At 42.2% G+C, this 23,552-nt stretch overlaps 2 protein-coding genes across 6 annotated transcripts in view; one reads left to right on the top strand and one right to left on the bottom strand.

Moving 5' to 3' along the window:
* Nucleotides 1-5,655, top strand: part of DPYSL3 (dihydropyrimidinase like 3) — a 117,441-nt gene extending 111,786 nt beyond the window's left edge. For 2 of the 4 annotated variants that reach the window (XM_015096117.3, XM_027970374.2), the window contains exons 13-14: nt 1,018-1,180; nt 2,469-5,655. In XM_015096117.3, coding sequence (XP_014951603.2) covers nt 1,018-1,180; nt 2,469-2,557 — 252 coding nt within the window. In that variant the 3' untranslated portion in view covers nt 2,558-5,655. Of the gene's footprint in view, nt 1-1,017 lie in introns of all 4 variants that reach the window. The other 2 variants (XM_060415894.1, XM_060415895.1) reach the window with 1 other exon arrangement.
* A 2,527-nt stretch (nt 5,656-8,182) lies between these two features.
* The window catches only part of STK32A (serine/threonine kinase 32A), a 136,439-nt gene continuing 121,069 nt past the window's right edge, over nt 8,183-23,552 (bottom strand). Inside the window, exons 11-13 of one of the 2 annotated variants that reach the window (XM_012178706.4) lie at nt 22,815-22,943; nt 12,250-12,317; nt 8,183-11,855 (exon numbers count right to left, since the gene is read on the bottom strand). In XM_012178706.4, coding sequence (XP_012034096.1) covers nt 11,762-11,855; nt 12,250-12,317; nt 22,815-22,943 — 291 coding nt within the window. In that variant the 3' untranslated portion in view covers nt 8,183-11,761. The remainder of the gene's footprint in view (nt 11,856-12,249; nt 12,318-22,814; nt 22,944-23,552) is intronic. The other variant, XM_004008932.5, reaches the window with a different exon arrangement.

The following is a 23,552-nucleotide window of genomic DNA, read 5'->3' as shown; positions in this document are numbered from 1 at the left end:
CCGTCCTGTGCCGTCAGGCTCTCTGGAGGCCTGTCCTCATTGCCTCACCTCTGGCCAATGATAAGAAATAGGTAAAGGTTGCATGCTGGCTGTTATGCTGCCTTGGGTGGTCTTGCAGTGTTTGCATAATAGACTGTGAGCGCCTTTGGGGGAGGCACTCCTTGTCACACCATGCCCGGCACAGAGCCTGCAGTTGGGTGGTGTTGCTGGTGGGCTCCATGGTCCCAGGCCAAGTGCACAGCCACAGCCAGAGGCCAGTGGGTCAGACCCCATAAGCTGCCGCTTCTGATCTGTGCTGAGGCGCATGAGGATAAAGCCCCCACGGGGACACATCCCTGCCAGCAAGGACCTCGTCTCAAACCGCTTCCCTTCCCACCCGCTCTGCTCCACCACCCAGGTGGTTCTTCTGTTCATTAATGTTCGCACTGTCGGTTTCCTCTGCTGAGAAGCCTGCCATCGGGTGCCACTCTGCCTCCCCAGCCTCCTCCCTTTAAGGTCCCACACAAGCACCTTTGAACCTTTAGGTGGAACCTTTAGCTAGAATCTTAGCTAGAAGCGGCCTTCACCCACCACCTCTGTGGTCACTCTATCACAACACCCACTTTGTTTTATATTGCTTCTCTTTTCCTTAAGATAACCTTTTAATTTTTCCCCAGTTTCATTCAGATATCTTTGACATGCAGCACAAACGTTAAGTTTGAGGTGTACAGCATAATGATTTGACTTACATAGAATGATTCCCACACTAAGTTTAGTGAACACCATCATCTCATATAGATACAAAGGAATAGAAAAACAGTTTCCTCTCTTAGGATTTACATTCTTAACAACTTTGATTTTTAATGGACAGCAGTGTTAAATACCTTTATCATGTACACTGCATGCCTCATATTGGAAAATAATATGATTATTTTCTAGCTCTCACTACACACACTTGATTCACTGCCTCATCTGCGCTGCCTGGAACAGACCCTTGGCTGTTGAGAGACTAAAGGGTGCCTTCTCTCTCTGCTGCAGATGGCGGACCTGCACGCCGTGCCGAGGGGCATGTACGATGGGCCGGTGTTCGACCTGACCACCACGCCCAAGGCTGGCACCCCCGCCGGCTCCACCCGGGGCTCTCCCACACGGCCCAACCCGCCGGTGAGGAACCTGCATCAGTCTGGATTTAGCCTGTCAGGTGAGTCGGGACAAGTTGATGGTTTGCTGAGCCAAAGAGAAGTCCTGGCGGGAAAGGAAGCCAAGGTTCAGCCAGATACAACATCAGGATTAAAAGATGACCAGCTCTGCTTAGAGAGCACACCTGCTGGGGGCGGGGCGAGGGCGGAGCGAGGACTGGGCGAGGGCAGGGCCGGTCGGCATGGTTTTCTAATGAACTGGGTATGACTTTCTGCCTTAGATTGGGTGAGCTCCGCAGTATATTTTGTTTCCATTGCCCAGGTTAATAGATAATTTTTATGCTCAAATTGCAATAGCTTCTTCCAGCCTAGGATTTTATTTATCTTCTCCCTTTCCTTGTCATAATAATAATGCTAGTAACAGCTACCACTAACTGAACATTTACCATGGCTTAGCTATATCATGAAACTTTAAGAACTCTCTGATATTCTTAGAAAATGTTCAACTGCTCCATAACCAGTAGTGTAGATAACCAGTAAGTGTAGATTTGCATCTCTCTGATGAAAACTTTCAAGTGAGGGAAGTGAGATAATAAGAGAAAGACACATGTAAAGGGACAATAATTGTGTGGGGAAGAAGTGGGAGAAATGGGTAAACAGGGAGGAAAAGCTACAAGGGGAGCAGGGGGCAGAGGGGAGGGAGACAGAGGAAAAACGATAAAACTTGAGGTGACAGGATCAGAGATCACATATGCTAGTTGCCTGAAATTTTTCAGTGTTTTTGCTATGTTTCATTGCTCCCTGACTACTGTCATGCCTAAGCTTTTTTTTTTTTTGGCTACTTTCTGAAAAGGAGTGCGTATCAGTGTTTCATTTTAGCTGTATCCCCAGGTCAGACCATCACCACTCCAAGTTGTGAGACCCTCACAGGCAAGTTGCCTGATCTTGCACAGCCTTAGTCACCTCTTCTGTAAAATGGGGTAATAACAGTACCCCCTTCCAGGATGGTGATGAGGACTGAATGAGATGATCTGAGAAGCACTTCAGAGTTGCTTATCACAGTGCACATGAGCAGCTGTTTTTCATATCACTCCTGTTGTTCTTTTTGCTGTCATTGTTATGATGCAGAGGGTCCGACGAAATCCAGCAAGAATCTGGCTTCTCCTGCAAAGGGTTGTTTTCAGGAGAGTGGGTATGGAAAGTCTGGACTACGTGACAGACTGAAATCGAAGTTTCTTGGGAGATGAGGAGGGCATTTAATATCTTACGCTCTACAAATTAATCCATTTTCTCTTTTGTCCACACCCCCACCTCCCTTTTTATTCCCTGGGAATTTCTTGTCACCTGCAGGCACCCAAGTGGATGAGGGGGTCCGCTCGGCCAGCAAGCGCATCGTAGCGCCCCCTGGAGGGCGTTCTAACATCACATCCCTGAGTTAAGCGACCCCTCCCCCAAAGAGAGGGGCAGAAGCAAGAAGAGATTCTTTTGAAGCCAAAATGGTACACCAATATTTAAGAAGGAAAGCGAATCCAAACAGTTTCGATCTAAAGAATCAATAAGCCTCAAGCCTTATGTTTCTCCAATGTTAACGCTCGCTTGCCTAGCTTTACGAATATTGCTTTGATTTCTGTTGATGCATAGCCTGGATTTGTTTGACGCCCCTCCCCCATTTACATGCATGCAATCGGGCCACTAAGGCAAAGCGTCTGCTATATAGTGTTGAGAGCGTGTGTAGTGCTGCATCTAACGACAAGGGGACAGAAAAGTGGGGACGGCAGGAAAATGAACAAAAGGGACGCCAGTTAATTGGGTGAGTGGGTGGTGGGAACCCAGAGCAAGGCGGAGGGCTCAGAGGGGCTGGGGTAGGGTGTGGACGGGGGAGGCGGGTGGGTGAGCATAGGGGGTCTTGTGTTTTGTGTTGATGAAGTATGGTAATTTCCACGAAAGATGGCCGCTCGGGGCAGCCGGTACTCCACCACCGGCCCCTGGGGTCCGCAGACAAGGAAGGCGATCTTCGAGTTCGGGACTCTGTCATGTCCTCTCCTAGTAGATTTTATCCCTTGGAACATTTTATTAAAACACCAAAACCCAACCATTGCTTCCACCTTTTTGGTCGTGCCAGTGTTTGGTCGGGCGTCTTTCTCAGTGTTGCTTTCAAATTCTTCTCTTTCCTGGGTTGGGAACCAGGAGGAGAGAGAAGCAATGACCTTTCTCTTCCTCTTGCCCTCCCTGCCTCTTTGGTGCTCTTAAAAGGCAGCAGCTGGGAGCACAGCACCGGCCCGTGGGGTAGAGCTGCCGCACTTAAGAAACGCCTCCCTCTAAACACCTGGCAATCACCTCTCTAGCTCATCAAATGGAGACACGCAGGTGGCTTCTCAAGTTAGGCCTGGAGCTGAGATGGACTTCTCTTGCCAGGGGTGAGTGATTCTCTTGCTCTCCTAAGATCCAGGCACATCTTTTATTGAATATGAGTTTTTTGTTGTTGTTATTGTTGGAAATTTGTTTTCTTAGGTGTTCCCCAACTTTTATTACTAACAGAGAATCTCGGCTTATAGAGAGGCAGCAGAGTTGTGAGAAAGGCAGCCTGAAGCAAAAGGAACACGTTCTGTTGCCGTGGTTCTGTTTGTCGATTCTGAACCATCTCTTGCCGTTTCCCTTAGCATATCCTGTGGGGGAACTTTTTGTTTCAGCACCAGTGTCTCCCAGTGAGTGGAAGTGACATGACACGTAAAGGAAATCAGCCTAGTGTTAGCATCAGCCTCGTCGGTCAGACCTGAATGTCCAATTCCCTATCGTTCCACTTCTGAAAATTCAGTTGTAGAGCAAGTTTGGTGATCCCGCTGAGGTCCATATTGCAGGGAAAACATGTTCAACCCAGTATCAGACTTCTGTGCTTAGGGGATCCAGCTGGTAGGTCCTGCAACCCGGTGAACTAAATACTTTCAAGAAAAGAGCAAACACCTTTCAAGTGCTTAGGAGAAGCCATTATCTCTGCAGGTTTTAGTAAGTTGAAGACCAGAGAAGAGGGGGTACATGGCTAAAAAGGAGTTTGGAAATAGCCAAGGAAGAGGATTTCCCTATCAGTATACTTTTCTGTTCTAATCATGAAAAAGATTATTTCCTTTCATAAAAGGAGTCTTGCTGTTTTTAAGGCTTTTTTCATGGTGCCTTTATCTTAAGGGAAACTTAAGCGAAGGGGAGGTTGCAGCTCTTGATTTATATACTCAGAGATTTGGGGGCCTTTGGTAGAACTCAGAATGACAGTTTTGCAGGCAGAGGGAGCTAGTCAGATCAGAACCTTTCATATATACCTCATTGGCTGGGCTGTGCTTTAAGGTACATTGCAGTACCAGCCACAACCACCAGATGGAGGAAAAGACACCTAAATGACTAGTCCTGGCATCCTCTTGTGTGCCGTCTGCCGCTCTTACCTAATCCCTCAGTCCAGCTCAGCCTCCCTATGACCTCTGTGCTTTGAAAAATAAATCTTCCATGGCCAGATTGGCTGCGTTTAGGACTTCTGAATGAAACACTGAGCCAGAACTTTATATTCTGCACAAGTTTGTTTTTTTTTTTTTTTTGCTGAAGGAACAACCCCTATATAATTCACGACGGGCAACTTAACTTTCCCTGTCGTCATTTACTATTAGTAACTTTTCAAGCACAGAAATTTCTGAGAATTCCAAGAAAACTCCCAGTATATTGTTAACGTTGAGTTCTGGTTCCTTGTAACTTAAAATTTGTATTCGAATGTGCCCTGATCCATGAGACCCATCAAAGAGCCCTGTCCAAAGGGTTTAGGAAGAGAACATGGCGGCCCTCCCGGAACTCCCTGGCATCTCATCCGAGGGTGGGAGGGCATGCTGGGTCTTCTGTCTCCTCCAAGCTTTCTTTGGCTGTCCCATCTCTTGGCCTGGCCCCTCTCTAAGAGGGGATGGCAATTATCTGCGCTTCTCTCTGGGATGGCCGCCATCTTTGGTAGTTGAGAAGGTATTAGATAAATTAGCTACCCCCTCTAGAGATATTTCCTCTAAGTTTTCTAAAGAGAGCAGGGCTGTAGTTATCCCCAAAGTGCGTTTCCTCAAAGTCCAGTCATCCTCTGGCCTTTTCCTTTGTGACTCCACACAGAGCCATGTTCTGCCCCAAAGGCGTCCATTCCAGGCCTGGACTTGGGCCCCCTCATGAGAAATCTTCCCAACAGCTTCTTGGCCCAAGCTGCCCAGACCTCCTCCCCTGGAACCTCCAGCTCGAGCCCCAGTGTACACGTGGGCTGCCCCAGGCAGCCAGCATCCCTTGTCAGTTCCCTCTTTGGAAGTGGTGTGTGGGTGTTCAGTTCTGTGTCTGGTGACTATGGACAGACAGTGACTCTCCCTGTGACCTGTGGTAGCTGTGAAGCAGCTCTGGAACGCCGAGAGCTGTTTGCTTTGAACCGTAAAGAAAACTGTGTTTTGAGTTTAGCTGAGATTAAGCGGAAGAAAAAAGTTCATCAAGTGACTGTTAATGTAAACCTGGTTATTAAAATTACTCTGAAACCACAGCCGTCGTTGTCCAGTCTTCTTCCATGTGTGTCGTTCCTGTCCACCTGAAGTGTGACAACTGCTTAAGAGCACGGACGCCGTTAGTAAGAGGGACATGTCTGATGTAAACCGTTACCCTGAGAAAATCTGAAGTTTCTCTTTTCAGTTGCACATGAGTTTTTGTTCTGGCCACAGAGTTAAATGACTATTATTGAAACGTTGGGGAATAACTAAATTTTTTAATGGGTCATCAAATGCTGCAATAATATAAAGGCATTGTCAATTGGGATAAACATAGTTGAGTTCAGAACAGATCCTGAAAGGTTGGTTTTATTCTGTGTTTTTTTTTTTGTTGTTTGTTTTTGTTTTTGCCATTCCTTAAAGCATTTCCTCTACTTCTAAAAGCCTGGACTTTGAGAAAAACTAAGCATGTGCCAAAGTAGCAGACTGTTCCTAAGGAATCTAATGAATCTAAGGAATCTAATGTGTATTCTATAATAATTGGAGAGATTTAAAGCATATGTTGTCAAGTTAAAGGCTCAGAAATTTTATATATTTCAAAAGTTATTGAACTCATGGCTCTGAACCCTTCTGTATCACATTGTATTCCACCAGACCTGTTACACTAAACCCTTTTTGGGGGGAACAGTCCTGGATCCAATTATAACTTGTGTAGCACATTTTGAATGGCAAATCTTAGGTGCCTATTAAGAAAACTTCTTGAAAAAGATTTTTTAAAGTCTAGTATAACTCAAAACTTCAGGGATAGATTAGGGTAGACTGAAAAATAGCTGCATCTAGGACATTGTTTCTCTCCATCTCTTAGCCCTGTTTGCCTTTAGGAAGTGCTTCATTCTTAGGAAAGCTCATTCCACTTGGGAGCAAAACTGGCCATCAGCACCTCCAAGTTTGCACTTTACTTGATTAGTGATCTTTGGGTGTGGGAGTGGGGTGGAGAGGCTCCTTGGCTAGTTCTTGGCCAACGAGGTGATTTTGATTGGTCCGGCTTGGTCACATATTCCATTGTAGTTGGCACTGTGTGCGAGATCCTGGGATTGGCCACACCTGGTAACACACGGGCTCTGGAGCTACCCGAACCACGTGGACTCTCAATAACTCAAAGAAAATCAGTTTGTGATTTCAGAAGAGGGGGGCATGGAATCTGGGAAAGAAAGGAGGTAGCCACAGTACCATTCTCAAGCTGCAGGGCACAGTATCTGTGTGTAGATTGGGGTAGGTGGGACAGGGGATCAGGGAATGGTAGTTCCTGGTGAATTTTGTGTGTGATGACACCCCCAACCTTGGTTTGGCAGAGCAGTGTCTTCAGGACAGGAGCTCAGTGATAATAACTTTTAACCCAGAAGCTCAGAAACCACATCAGAAGTTCCTCTGTGCATATTAAGTGTGACATGCAAGGCTTCATGGTTAACAAGCTTTTGCCCACAATCCTGTTTTGTGGGTTGAACTCAAGATGGGTGAAACACCTCTCCCAGCTCATGATCATGGCAGAATGGAGCTCTTCTTAGGATTAGCCTAGGTGTCAAGAGCAGGGTTAGTGCTTAAAATGAGCTCAGCCTGCAGGGCTCTAAAGGGGATGAAGCGGTTTTTTCTTTAAGTTAGTGCAGTTCATACATTGAATTTCACACTTCTGCACGCTGGAGCTATTAGGGCTGAGTCACACCAGTCAGGTGGGGAATGATAACACTGACTAGGAAAAACAAGGTCCCTCTGGCTTCAAAGAATTTTCTGGTATCAACTTTACTACCATCAGGCTCTCACAAGGAGGAAGGAAATGAGCAGAAAATGGAACGAAGGGGCCACAGCAGCCTGCAGAAATGAGGTCGCATCCTTAAGACAGGCACTCCTCAGAATGGAAAGAGGTCTAGATCCTGCCCTGTGCTCAGCGGACACTGAGGTGGTGACAGGATGCTTCCCAAGACCTGGACAACAGAGCCCACAAGATTAACGAGATCCTGTCCCAGGAACCAGCTAGCCTGTGGCTGCTAGGCTGTTGGGAGTCAGAGAGATGACTGGAAGACCCCTTGATCCTCCCTGAGGCAGAAGTTGCTTCTAGCTGCAAGAGTTCAGAGCTGTTGGTTGCTTTCCTGTCCTGGGTTCTGGGCTTGGAACATCCACCTGCTGCTTGGATATGTAGAATAGGACAGGACAAAGATATTGATGGGTAGGAAGACACAGTGGTGAAAAAATAGGTGCATGAACTGTCCACGGCCTTAAGATCATAGTGAAAGGCAAAGTCCAGAGTCCTGGCCTGTGCTTCCTTAGGTAACTGCAGGAGGGCTCAGGTTCTCAGTTTCTACACATGTGGATCAGCTGGATTGTCCCGCATCTCATACTTGGAGGACATCATCTCTAACATTCCATGGTTCTGAAACATCCTCTCTAATACCACCTTGTCTCTGGTGAAGGACATTCCTCACAGCAGGATATGGAAATAAGAACAAGTGACTTTGGGAACCCACAGCCCTACCCCTCGGGGAAACGATTACACACACACACACACACAGCTGACAAAGAAAGGACAGTGGCTTCCAGTGTACAGAAGACATTTTAATACATACAGGCACACTGACGGTACATATGCTACAGCTCAACAGAAGAACAGATTTCCCAGCAAAGGGCTACCCATTCACAACAGCACAGTTTGTAAACTGGGTTTGGATTTTTAACAGTGTTAAATATCAGACACGCTGAGATTGTAAGAGATGGTGATCACAGGCAGAGTCTCCAGGGATTTGTGTCGACAGAATGCAGGGACAACTGGATACTAAAACAATTCACTCTTTTTCATGCCTTTTCATTGAGCCCTTGAAGAATTATAAGCCTTAGCATTACTGCGTTAGCCAAAAGCAGCAGCACTGGCCCCTGCTAGCTGTGTGACCCACTCTTTCTCCCTAGTTATTTATTCATCCATCCAGGCTAGAAAAGCTATGATGATATAAAGCCTAGTTGTTTCTGGTTAAAACTTAACTATCAGAAGCAGACTAATTGCCAATTAATTAAATTACCCTCATTAACAGAGCAATGTTCTGTGTTCTTTGACATTGATTTCTGCCCTAGCAGTGCCCTCAGGTAAGACCAGTGCGGCCCTTGGGGAATGAGCCATTAGCAAAGCATTTCCTTCCATGGGGTTCAGGTCAAGGACAGGGTCACAGAGCACCTCCCCCACCCACTTGTGGTCCCTGTGCTTGCGCTGGGGTGGGTGGGCCCCTCTGGAGTGCCAGTGTGTTAGAACCAGGATGCTCCTGGACTTGCAAACCTGCTCAGACTTTTCAGACATTCCACACAGGTAAGGGAGCTGTGAGGGAAAATAAGATGCCAGAAATGCCGGACAAAAGGATTTAAGAGTTACCCTATTTTTTGTAATTTTTTCTAGAAATTCTTAGCCCTGAGCCTTGGCAGTCATAAACCTAGATATGTTTCACCCAGTAGGGTAGTCAGTTTTAGCCCAGGTTATGGAATGAAACCCAAGGATCTGATTTCAACAACTGGCAGTCATGGTAAGGACTTAGTGAAGTTGCTCAGTCGTGTCTGACTCTATGCGACCCCATGGGCTGTAGCCTGTCAGGCTCCTCTGTCCATGGGATTTTCCAGGCAAGATTACTGGAGTGGATTGCCATTTCCTTCTCCAGGGGATCTTCCCGACTCAGGAATTGAACCAGGGTCTCCCTCACTGCAGGCAGATGCTTTACCATCTGAGCCAGCAGGGAAGCCCCGGTAAGGACTTAGGAATCCTTTTATATTTGGGGAAACTTGTGTCCTAGCACTCAAAATATCCAGTGGAGTTTCTTGGGATCAGTTGTTCTACACTGATAGATGCAATGCCTTTTATTTTCTAACTTGAACTACCTTGTGGCTCTGTAACCTGATGAGGACTGGAAATCTTATCTTAACCTCTCTCAGGCTGTGCCCTCTAGTCATTGGATCCAAGGTTCCTGAAAGCCACAAAGGTGCTGCAGACACAGAAGAAGGTCACTGGAAGTAAAAACTAGCTATTCGCCCTACAGAAATACCTAGTTGTATTGTGTTCCTATCCCATTATTAACTGAGTAGACATTAAATGGCACAAATGATTAACTCTCATCCCACTGGAGACCCTGCTAATCCCATTGCCCTTGGGTAAATCCTTCCAAAAGTCTCTCCACTGGGATGATAACAGACAAGGTCAGAGAAAGGGGGGCGGGGAACCAGGTGACTGGAGAGATGAGTCCACACACATCAGGGCTTGACTCCAAACAAACGAAAGATGGAAGTTGGTAAACATGCATGTGGCCCCTGACACTCCTGATTACCAACGAGAAGCAGAATCTGGTCACCTTACAGATTTGGTCAACCCCCCCCCCCCGCCCCCTTGGGAAACTGAGCCATAATTTCTATATGGGAGAAAAACTAGCACAGACAGATCATGTGGGGGAAATGTAGAGAAAAGGAATCAAACAGAACATAGGATCTGGCCTTTAATTCTAAACAGAAATGTGGTTACTCTTAGAGCAGAGAGGCACTGTGTAGGTTTTCAAGGCCAGAAGTTCTTAACCATCATTGTTGAGTTTACAGTTCAGCACGGCTTTTCTTCTCATGTTGAGTTGCCCAGAGTGACCTCCCTTCTGGAAAAGTCCTATGTACCAGTGTCTGTTACTTCTGCTTGTTTCCACCTGTCTGGTCTCCCCTATTGACAACTTACTGCCGCCTTGATGAGCCCCATTCGCTCCATAAGGAAGGACAAGGTTTTGATGATCTGAATGGCTAAGAGTTACAACAGTCACCCACCAAAAACCAGTTGCCAAAAAACAGTTCTGCAAAGATCTTCTGTGTATCTGGAGAGTAGAGTTACATCTTAACTTAGGCAAGTTAAACTTTGCATTTGGCAGATAAAATATTGTAGATAGGCGATTCGGCCTGCCATTCTTTGCAGTAAACACAAGTACGTATTGCTGTTCCCTTAGTCAGTTTCCATGACCTTAGACCTCGCAGATGTGTGGGCATTCCACAGTTTGAAGTTTGAGTCTAGTCTACCAAGCCAATCTGTTCAATATTTTAGTGCATCTGGTATTAGCTTAAAATGAGACCCAAAAAAGTGAATCAAAGATGACTCGTTTCATTAGTGAAGGGCCTGAATGATATTGGGCCTCTCTAAGAAAACATACTCACCATATGTTAATGTATATTAAAGGGATTTTTCAAGGGTAAATTTTACTGTCTTCCAAATTCACCTCACATTCTAACTTAGACTATAACTCCCCTGTAAGATACAACATCAGTGTACGATAAGTTGGATGTGTTTTCAATGTGACAATGTTCTTTCTAATCCTGTCTGGACCCAGGTCTCTGATAGTCTTAAGAGGTAAATAGTTCTCAAGGAACATGCTTCTAGAAGAAGGCCAGTGGTGTGCTAAATATTTCAGAACTGGCTTGCTGGGAGGGGGGAAAAAAGCCCTATTTGTAGCATCTGCCAGTTTCCATGGTATAAATATTTCCACCATCACCAGTTTCAACTTCTCAATGTCAAAGGGCGTTGGGGCATTTATGCCTCGCAGCTCTTACTAGCTGATACAAGCTGGTATAGTGTTCAAGTCCAGCACAACACTGGAGGGCCCTCACCAGTATGTGTTACTTCTTACCTGGTCCCACTCAATTCTTCCTGAATGCTTTCCTTACTCCTATTCAGTTGGGTTTGAGGATCCTGGCTGCCTTATGAAGTTTTCTAGCTCTCAAGGGCTTCACTCCATCAGCCACAGATGTCCATTTGTCACAGTGTAATGAGGAGTGGAAAAATAAATCTACATCCAAATATTCCTTTTAAAGTAAAAATAGAGGCTATTAAGAGTAACAGGATGGTGGCCGTAAAAAGGCAGCATAGAGCTCATCTAGTATCAACTTCTCATTTTAGATGAACAAACTGAAGCAGAGAAAGGGATTAAGTAACTTGCTCAAGGTCACACAGTTATTTGTGAAACTAGTTCCCAGGAACCCAGGGACTCTTCCCTGCGTCATGCTGCCTCCTTCCCAAGGCTTTCATTCACATTTTCTAAGGTGTGTGAGGTGTGGAGAGGTGAGAATTATTGTCAGCTCTTCCTGACGTGGAAACGTCCCAAGAAGATGATGAGGACTTCACAGGTTGCTATTCTGACCATCCTCTCCTTGTGGGTCTTTGGTTTGTTCCAAGGCTTGATTTGCTTGTCTTTTATTAAAGTCCCTTTTGACTCTTAAAAGGAAAATATAAAGTAGGTTTATTCACTGCAGTGAGAGGTAAAAGATTTAAACTTTTGAAATGATAGCATGAAGCCAAACAATTTATAAAGAAGCATGAATTCGGTAACTTTCTTAAAAATATCATTGATTTTAAATGTTGAAGTTCCCATTCTTCTGCCTGCCCCATCAACAGAGAGTTCATGCTAAGCTAATTTACCTATTATAATTTTTAAAATCTCTTACAAGAAAAAAGATTTATGAAATTTCTAGATTTTCTATTATGGGTATGCATCATTTTTGTAATTAGAATTAAAAAATGTTTAAAAATATATCAAGACATTGCAAGTCAAATCTGACTGAAACAGTCCATCATTTGCTGAGCTGCTGTTTTTCCAGGAGTTACTTACTTTTCTCTGTTGAAAATTATGAACTCCTTTTGGACAGATTCAAGGTGCTCTTGAAGAAGGCATGTCTTCTGGGTGAACATTGGGGAAAAAAATAGAGACATAGTTAGCAGACGAATGGAGAGTCTCAAATAGCCAATAACTTACTGAGTGTCTGTTTAACTGAGTGGCCCAAATCAATTAAGACCAATGAGTCCTCAAAATAGATGCTATCTGAAAATTTGTAGCCAGAGTGAGACCACAATCAGATTAACAGAGGAGCAAATAGGAAAGAAAGAGAATAAAGTACAACTCTCTGCACCCCACAATGAGGCAGCAAGGATGAGAAGACCTGGGTTACGGTTTATGAGCTTGATGTCTTTCAGCCATTTAGCACAAGAAACCATGGCTTCAAGACAGGTGGGTTCAAGTCTTTAATAAAATCCTTCCAAAAAACTTCTGATGAAAAATGTTCTTCTCAAAAGAAAAAATATTCTTGTTTTTAAATCTAAGAATTAGAAAACACTAAGTCCTCAAGTACTGGAGGGTTTTTTTTCCTTTCCTGAACAAATATTTAATTGTTAGAAGAATAAACTATTAAAAGGAGAGTAGCTCACATATATGCATTAATATATGATATTTGTTTTCCCCTTTCTGACTTGCTTCACTCTGTTTGACAGTCTCTAGGTCCATCCATGTCTCTGCAAATGAGCCAGTTTCATTCTTTTTTATGGCTGAGTAATATTCCATTGTATATGTGTACAACATCTTCCATCTATCCATTCATACAGCACAAACTAACAACACTGTAAATCAATTATACCCTAATAAAAATAAATAAATGCTTTCAAAAAAAAAAAAAGGAGAGGAAATTTCAGAGAAGTGGCAAAGGAAGCAAAACAAAGGAGAGAAAGAAGACTCTGTTATGCCTCCCTCTCATCCTCAAACTGGGGGATTTGTGACCCTGAGGGTTTCCAGTATCAGTCATAGGGAATCCCTGTGATCTGATAGAGCTCCTTGGAGCAAGATTTTGGAAAAAAAAAATTTAACATTAAAATATTATATCAAAGTATATAAATAAATATTTAACATATTTATATAATACTTTATATATATTTTATACACATACATGTTAATACATTTATGTTTACATTTTACAGACAATATAATATAAACATAAGTAAATATATAAACTAAAGTTATACAAAATTTAACATGAATATTTAAAATGTTAACATTTTAAAATATTTTAACATTAAAAATCAATATTGTAATCAAAATGCAGAAATTTACTTGTTTTTTTCCTCTGTCATATATCTCTGCTTTGTTTTAAAAATGTAAAATGCACACTCAGAGATGAATTTGTGATACAGCACTGCAGATGTCATGAGTCCCAATCCTGGCCCTAAGGGCTCATGTGAAATGTTCTCTTTCCTCTGCTTTAACTGGAAAAATTTAAGAAGGGCAGCTACATGGACAAATCCAAAGGATAAACAAGAAAGAGTATGAGGGAAAGGAGTGGGGAGCAATCAGAATGGAGGAATGAATGGGTCTTAGGTGATTGAGAAGAAAACTACTGGTTAAAAATCTTGGGATGTGCTGCTGAGGGATGAGAGAGCAAACAATGATTAGACCAGTATAAGTACAAATGGCATCAGAAATATCTGAAGGGTTTAGAGCAGGTGGAAGTTTCAGGAGGCAGAAAAAGAGGATTTAGGTCATTAGCTTCCACGGCAGACAGACTGATATGCATCAGTCTTTTTGCTTCTTTACTTTAAAGAGGTTGGTGAGCAGAGAGGGTCAGTGGAGAACATCCATGAAGCAAAGAAACAACAGAGTGTCTCCCATGAGCATGAACAGAGGCATATACCACGAGCCACGGAAAAGAACGAAGCGAGAAGTCAGGAAGCAGAGTGGAAAAAGAAAACATAACAACAGCCAACTTTTTTTCTTTTTTTTTTTAGGGTTAGCAATTTTAATTATTTGTTTCTTTTAAAAAATTTTTATTTTATATTGGACTATAATTGATTTACCATGTGTTAGTTTCAGGTATATGAGAAAGTGATTCAGTTATACATGTATACATATAGCTATTCTTTTTTCAAACTCTTTTCCCATTTAGGTTATTACAGAATATTGAGCAGAGTTCCCTGTGCTACACAGTAGATCCTTGTTAGTTATCTATTTTAAATATAGTAGTGTGTACATGTCAGTCCTAAACTCCCAGTTTATCCCTTTCCCGTCCCCTTACCTTTCCCCATTGGTAACCATAAGTTCGTTTTCTAAGTCTGTGAGTCTATCTCTGTTTTGTAAATAAGTTCATTTGTATCATTTTTTTTTTAGATTCCACATATGAGTGGTATTATTTGATATTTATTCTGCTCTGTCTGACTCACTTCACTTAGTGTGATAATCTCCAGGTCCATCCAAGTTGCTGCAAATGGCATTACTTCATTCTTTTTAATGGCTGAGTAATATTCCATTGTATACATGCACCACATCTGCTTTAACAGTGGCTACCATTTTGGCAGACATGTGCTAATTGACTCAGAACAGTCTAGGAAGTAGGTACCAATACCAAAACTCCATTTTATAAATGCTGAAACTGAGACACAGGGAGAAAAGGAAAACAATAGCACTTTTACACTAATCAGACTAATTCTACAACTGTAGGTTGTAACCTTGACTACAAACCCGAATCACCCAAATAACTTTTTAAAAAATTCCATATGCCCTGCCACACCCTGAGATTCAGATGAATGATGGTAATGTAGTGAGCTGCTAAGATGGGTCCTCACATTTTAAGACCCTTGAGTAGAAATCAAGTGCTACTCTGAGGCTCATCATCTTTCTGATCTGTCTTTGGGGGAAGACTGCTCATTGTTTTGAAGCACAATCCTTTTTGTTTTCAAACTGATGCTGTAACATTAGGAGAAACTACAGCCAAATGGTGGCACAGGCAGCTCCAACCTGCCACCCCTCAGCAGAAAAAAAAAAAAAAAAAAAAAAGCAGAAACTGTCAAGGCCCACACTGTCAAAACTCTGGAAAGCAATCAAAGGTTTACAGAGACCAAATGCCAAATCAAGAAAAAAGCAACTTAAAAATGGTCCTGCTGTTTAAGGAAATCTCTATCAAATTGTTAGCTGAACACAAGCCAAAATAAGAAAGACTGCAGTGACGATGCATGAGAAGGGCTAGTCTTTGCAAAAACAGTTTGTAAAAGTCACTCAGAAGTACAAGGGTAGCCTTCAACAATCAAATACCAGCAAATCCTAGAGGAGGGATGAGAGAGTCCGATTTCTGGAGTTACCACATCCTAATTTTCAAATGTCATTTTTTGACAATAAGTCACAATGTATAAAAAGAGACAGGTAAGTATGACCCACTTGAAGAAGCCAAATAAACTGACATAAGTCATCCCTGAGGAAGCCCAAATACTGGACTGACTTTACAGACTTCAAAACAACTCTGCTAAATATGCTTGGGCTTCCCAGGTGGCGCTGGTGGTAAAGAATCTGCCTGCCAGTGCAGGAGATGGAAGACAAGTGGGATTGATCCCGGGGTTGGGAAGACCCACTGGAGTAGGAAATGGCAAGCCACTTCAGAATTCTTTCCCAGAAAATCCCATGGACAGAGGAACCTGGCAGGCTACCGTCCATGGGGCTGCAAAGAGCTAGACACGACTGAATGACTGAGCCCGTAAATATGTTCAAAGAATCTAAGGAAATCACATATTAGGCTACAAGACAGATCTCAATACATTTAAAAAGATAAACATCATACACAATTTTCCCTAGCCACAGTGAACTGAAGCTAGAAATCAATAATAGAAGGAAAACTGAAAAATCCACAAATATGTGGAAATTAAACAACACATTCTTAAGCAACCTGTGTGTCAAAAAATAAACCACAAGAAGAATTAGGAGATACTTTGAGATGAATGAAAACAAAAATACAACATTCCAAAAAGTATGGATGCAGAAGAAATAAATCAACAACTTTATACCTTGAGGAACTAGAAAAAGAAGAGCAAAGTAAACACAAAGCAGAAAGATGGAAACAATAAAGATTAGAGCAGAGATAAATGAAACGGAATAGAAAGACAGTAGAATCAATGACATCGAAAGTTGGTTCTTTGAAAAGATATCAAAACTGAGAAATGTTTAGTCACAATGATAAAGAAAAAAAAAAGAAAATGCACATAACTAAAATCATAAATGAAAGTGGAGACATTACTTCCAACCTTAAAGAAATAAGAATACTGTGAATAACTGTACACCTACAAATTAGAACATCTAGATGAAATGGACAAATTCTTAGAAACACAAATTACCTAATCTGACTCAAGAAGAAATAAGATCTCAGCAGATATTTCACAAGAGTAATCTACAAGTGAGAATAATCAAAAACTTTACAACAAAGAAAAGTCCAAAACCAGATGGTTTCAAAGGTAAATTCTAAATACTTAAGAATTAAGACCAATCTTTCTCAAATTCTTCCAAAAATACAAGAAGAGGAAAGGTTTTCTAACTTATTCTATGAGGCCAGCATCACTCTGATACAAAAATAAAGACATTATTAGGGAAAAAATGACAAACTAATATCCCCTGTGAACACAGATGCAAAATCTTAAGCAACATACAGCAAATAGTCCAATAGCATATTTAAAAATTACACATTGTCTATTCGAGGTTTTTTGTATTTCCATACAAATCTTGAAATTATTTGTTCTAGTTCTGTGAAAAATGTGGCTGGTAGCTTGATAGGGATTGCATTGAATTTGTAAATTGCTTTGGGTAGTATACTCATTTTCACTATATTGATTCTTCCAATCCATGAACATGGTATATTTCTCCATCTATTAGTGTCCTCTTTGATTTCTTTCATCAGTGTTTTATAGTTTTCTATATATAGGTCTTTAGTTTCTTTAGGTAGATATATTCCTAAGTATTTTATTCTTTTCGTTGCAATGGTGAATGGAATTGTTTCCTTAATTTCTTTTCTACTTTCTCATTATTCGTGTATAGGAATGCAAGGGATTTCTGTGTGTTGATTTTATATCCTGCAACTTTACTATATTCATTGATTAGCTCTAGTAATTTTCTGGTGGAGTCTTTAGGGTTTTCCATGTAGAGGATCATGTCATCTGCAAACAGTGAGAGTTTTACTTCTTCTTTTCCAATTTGGATTCCTTTTATTTCTTTTTCTGCTCTGATTGCTGTGGCCAAAACTTCCAGAACTATGTTGAATAGTAGCGGTGAAAGTGGACACCCTTGTCTTGTTCCTGACTTTAGGGGAAATGCTTTCAATTTTTCACCATTGAGGATAATGTTTGCTATGGGTTTGTCATAGATAGCTTTTATTATGTTGAGATATGTTCCTTCTATTCCTGCTTTCTGGAGAGTTTTTATCATAAATGGATGTTGAATTTTGTCAAAGGCCTTCTCTGCATCTATTGAGATAATCATATGGTTTTTATTTTTCAATTTGGAATAGCCAAAGCAATCTTGAGAAAGAAGAATGGAACGGGAGGAATCAACTTGCCTGACTTCAGGCTCTACTACAAAGCCACAGTCATCAAGACAGTATGGTACTGGCACAAAGACAGACATATAGATCAATGGAACAAAATAGAAAGCCCAGAGATAAATCCACACACATATGGACACCTTATCTTTGACAAAGGAGGCAAGAATATACAATGGAGTAAAGACAATCTCTTTAACAAGTGGTGCTGGGAAAACTGGTCAACCACTTGTAAAAGAATGAAACTAGATCACTTTCTAACACCGCACACAAAAATAAACTCAAAATGGATTAAAGATCTAAATGTAAGATCAGAAACTATAAAACTCCTAGAGGAGAACATAGGCAAAACACTCTCAGACATAAATCACAGCAGGATCCTCTATGATCCACCTCCCAGAATGCTGGAAATAAAAGCAAAAATAAACAAATGGGATCTAATTAAAATTAAAAGCTTCTGCACAACAAAGGAAAATATAAGCAAGGTGAAAAGACAGCCTTCTGAATGGGAGAAAATAATAGCAAATGAAGCAACTGACAAACAACTAATCTCAAAAATATACAAGCAACTTCTGCAGCTCAACTCCAGAAAAATAAACGACCCAATCAAAAAATGGGCCAAAGAACTAAATCGACATTTCTCCAAAGAAGACATACGGATGGCTAACAAACACATGAAAAGATGCTCAACATCACTCATTATTAGAGAAATGCAAATCAAAACCACAATGAGGTACCACTTCACACCAGTCAGAATGGCTGCGATCCAAAAATCTGCAAGCAATAAATGCTGGAGAGGGTGTGGAGAAAGGGAACCCTCCTACACTGTTGGTGGGAATGCAAACTAGTACAGCCACTATGGAGAACAGTGTGGAGATTCCTTAAAAAATTGCAAATAGAACTACCTTATGACCCAGCAATCCCACTTCTGGGCATACACACCGAGGAAACCAGAATTGAAAGAGACACATGTACCCCAATGTTCATCGCAGCACTGTTTATAATAGCCAGGACATGGAAACAACCTAGATGTCCATCAGCAGATGAATGGATAAGAAAGCTTTGGTACATATACACAATGGAGTATTACTCAGCAGTTAAAAAGAATTCATTTGAATCAGTTCTGATGAGATGGATGAAACTGGAGCCGATTATACAGAGTGAAGTAAGCCAGAAAGAAAAACACCAATACAGTCTACTAACACATATATATGGAATTTAGGAAGATGGCAATGACGACCCTGTATGCAAGACAGGGAAAGAGACACAGATGTGTATAATGGACTTTTGGACTCAGAGGGAGAGGGAGAGGGTGGGATGATTTGGGAGAATGACATTCTAACATGTATACTATCATGTGAATTGAATCGCCAGTCTATGTCTGACACAGGATGCAGCATGCTTGGGGCTGGTGCATGGGGATGACCCAGAAAGATGTTATGGGGAGGGAGGTGGGAGGGGGTTCATGTTTGGGAATGCATGTAAGAATTAAAGATTTTAAAATTTAAAAAATTAAAAAAAAATAAATTAAAAAAAAAAATTACACATTGTGACCAAGTATGATTTATTGCTGGAGGGCAAAAATGGTTTAACATAAAAAATGCAGTCAATGTAATACTTCACAGTAATTGAAAACACACACACACACACACACACCACAAACACCACACACACACACACACACACACACACACACACACATGATGTCTCAACTGACCCAGAAAAGGCATTTGAAAAAATCAAAACCCTTCATGATAAAAACACTCAGAAAACAAGGAATAGAACCGAACTTCCTCACCATGAGGAAAGGCATTGACAAAAACCCCACAGATAGCATAATACTCAATGGTAAAAGGCTAAAGTCTTTCCTCTTAAGATCAGAAAAAGAACAAAGATACCTGCCTTCACTATTGCTAGTCAACATCGTATTGGAACTTCTAACCGGAGCAACCAGACAGGAAAAAACAATAAAGGAATCCAAACTGGAAAGGAAGAACTAAAAGTATCTCAATATACAGATGACATAATCCTATATATTAACATAGAAAACTACAGAGAATCCATCAAGAAGCTACTAGAGCTCATAAATGATTTTAGTTGCAGTGTACAAATTAGTACCAAAAAATCGCTTGTGTTTCTACACACCAGTAATTAATCACCTAGGAAGAAATTGGGAAAAAATTCTATGTCTCCAAAAGCATTAAAGACCTAGAAATAAGTTTAACCAAGGAGGTGAAAGATTTATACTCTGATAAGTACAAACATTGCTGAAACAAATTAAAGAAAGACCAGTGGTTTGGGGAGTGTTGAAAAATTTTGGATAGACAGTGGTAGTGGGCACACAACATTGCAAATGCACTTAATAAATTGTACACTTAATAGTTAAAACGGAAAATTATGTTATACATGCTCTACCATAATAAAAAGGTTATAAACAAGACAAGCAAAAAGACTGTAAAGAGAATGCAAACTTTGATTAACAATGTAAAGGCCTTTATCATGAGCAAAGCCACCTCTTAGCAAATGATTCTGAGATTGACATGATACTTGGGAAAAAGAAGAAATTGCTTTTTCTTCTCCTTGGTGTTAGGAAATGTCAGAGGGTCTGTACTGTGGGTGAGTGGCTCATAGCCTTTCCCATGGGAGATGTGGGAGTTTGTCCCTGTGACCTGGTGGCTGGGCACAGGTTAGGTCTAGGACAAGAGGGGATCACAGGAAGATGTCCTGTGGATGGAGCTTGACCTTGTAATTCTAAGAACAGCAATGACCAGTCTTCACGGTTCAGTTTTGTCCTTTTAATGTGTTGACCAAACACTGGTTGAGCCTCTCCTATATTACATGCACTCTTGGGGTACCATGAAGACAATGTGGGTAAGACTGACACCTGGTCTTTGCACAGGAGAAGCCTTATTTTAGTGGGACAGAAAAAGACACACAAATAAGCATAAATAAAATATTCATAAACTATGGGTTCAATCCATGGGTTGGGAAGATCCGGTGGAGGAGGGCATGGCAACCCACTCCAGTATTCTTGCCTGGAGAATCCCATGGACAGAGAAGTCTGGCCTCGTCTTCCCCAGAGGAGTCCCTGGGGTTGCAAGAGTCAGACACGATTGAGCGACTAAGCATATAAGCACAAGGTCACAAAGGAGGTAAAAACAGGGGCTGAGAAAGAGGGCACCTCACCTTTGATTAGGAGGCATTTGGGATATAAACAGGGGAGCCAGCCCCCTAAGTGAAGGTCCAAGAGGAGAACATTCCAGAAAACGGAAGAGCAAGGGCCAGACACTAGCAGGGCCTATGTATCTTGACGGTTTTGAGTGAGGTCAAGAATGGCATAGTACAAGGATGGGGAGGAGGGTGGACAGATCATACAGAGCAAGGGAGGCATGGCAAGAAGTTACTCATAAATTGCTGTTATCTCTAAAACTTGAAAAAACTTATAATTAAGGTGATGTCTTGTTCTTGGCTACATTTGGAGGTCTGTTAACAGAGGAGCCTACATAGGCAGCTCTCTGGGGGAAAAGGGAGGAACTAGCCAGGAGAAGCCAGTCGGTTATGATACGAAGAGCAACAGATCATTAGGAGAAAGATGGGTAAAGTGAAAAGCAACAAGCAAGATGGGTTTGTGGTACAGCGAAGCATTCCTTGGAGAGCCCTAGAAAACACTTAAAGATGGGAATCCGCTCAGAGGCCAGTTCTGCGGACAAACAGGATGTGGACTTTGGTTAATTGACCATTAAAGGGTACAGTATGCCCTGAGGACTAGAGAATTTAGGAACATTGAGAATAGTTGCTTGTTTGCAGAGCCATTTTAACCACAAGATTATGCAATCTCTGAGAACAGGGATGTCAGTGAATGCAGGAATTATATCTTATTCATATCTCTTTCCAGTGTCTAGCACAGAATGCGGCAGATAATAGGGATTCAATAAAAATAGCCTAAGCAAATGGATACAGAGGGATGGAAGAATGGATGACCATTAGTTGAGTGTGTAGGGAGATGGATGGATGATTGAGTGGATGAATAGACGATCATTGTTGTTGTTTAGTCGGTAAATTCTGTCTGACTCTTTGGCGACCCTGCAGACTATAGCCCACCAGGCTCCTCTGTCCATGGGATTTCCAGGCAAAAGTACTGGAGTGGGTTGTCATTTCTTTTTACAAAGGATCTTCCCATTGGCAGGTGGATTCTTTACCACTGAGCCACCAGGGAAGCCCACGGGTGATCAGAGGCAAGGTGAATATTTAATGCTTCACCGTCATTATTATACACAACACCTTACTGTGTAAAATCCTTCTGAGCCCCTGTAAGTTACTTTTCTGAAATCTGACCTCTAAACTCTGACATAGTATAATGTAGTTAGTTATAAAATTAATTTGATTCAGCCTGAAATCCAGCAATAATGCTCAACCATATAATTCCATCTTTTCTGTGACTGGATACTCCCTACTTCTGCTAGCCCTGACATCAGGAGATTCTGCTTCTACCAAAGACCAGATACACCCCACTAGAATTGGCTGCTCCCAGTGACCCCTCAAAAGAATGGGGCCCAAAACAGCTGGGACACAGCTTAGTGACTAAACAACATTTTCCATCATTTTAGGGATAGTAACCTGACCTATGGAGAAGGCAATGGCACCCCACTCCAGTACTCTTGCCTGGAAAATCCCATGGATGGAGGAGCCTGGTGGACTGCAGTCCATGGGGTCGCGAAGAGTCAGACACGGCTGAAGCGACTTAGCAGCAGCAGCAGAACCTGACCTAGGCTTCGCCAATTAGATTCCCTTCCAGAAGATGGCAAAATTTGAATTGAGAGTTAGGAGAAGGCACTAAGGGAATCACGTTAATTGCAGAGGCGCAGAGGCCTGGCTAGGACATTCAGACGTAAAAGATTGCTACTGGGATGCCCAGGGCTTCCCTTTCAGAAGCTGGCGTGTTCAGCTCCTTCTCACAGTCACGAAGCTGCCAGTTCCTGCGGGAAGCTCACCCACCGGAAGCTCTCCAACTAACGGCAGTCGTGAAGATTCCCGCGCCTCTGAGGGTGAGGGGGCTGCTCACCTGAGAGGAATCGCATTTCCTCATCTCCTTCTCCTTCTTGGCCAGACGCTTCTTTTTCTTGTGAAGAGGCTTGGACTCCAAAATCATTTCTTCCAGTTCAAAGGTGGGGTCACAATTCAGCCTGCCTTTCTGCAAGGGAAGACAGGTTGACTGATTCCTTGCTTTTCTGTATCATTCTACAAATAGACCAGACTAGATAAGGAGATTATAATTCAGTCCTGCAGGAACAGTCCAAGAATAACCAGCTGGGATTTCCACTCAAAGTTTTAGTTAATTTATCGCCAGTCTTCTTTTTCATGTTCTTTTTGTATTTTGTTTATTTTTCTAAACTCCCAAGGAGCCTTCCAAGAGTTAGAAAGAAAATTCTATTATAATTATTTTTCTAAAGTTTGCCTTCTGGGGCTATGTTTCTCAAAGTAGGTTCAGTGGTGGATCAGAATGACCCTAAGTTGATTCCTAGTTCCCCAACCAGACTTTCAGCATCAGTGTTTCTGAACACCAGGCCAGGAAATTGCATGTGTAACAAGCTCCCCAGATGATTCAGATTCACAATTAAATCAGAGAAGCACACACACAGGTCTCTGGAGGCAGCGCTGATGGGGTGGTGCGTGAAAGAGTAGAAAGGTGCCTAGATCTCCAAGGCCGCATGTGTCAGCCAAGAGTGCAAGCTGTCCCTGCTGGACCCCGAGGAGCGGCTAGGTAGGACCCCACCTCCTGTTGCTCCAGAAGGTAGCATTC

Source organism: Ovis aries, chromosome 5 (assembly GCF_016772045.2).
Source record: "Ovis aries strain OAR_USU_Benz2616 breed Rambouillet chromosome 5, ARS-UI_Ramb_v3.0, whole genome shotgun sequence".
NCBI lineage: Eukaryota > Metazoa > Chordata > Mammalia > Artiodactyla > Bovidae > Ovis > Ovis aries.
Note: the sequence above shows the minus strand (reverse complement) of the source record. Positions and strands in the feature narration are given on the sequence as shown.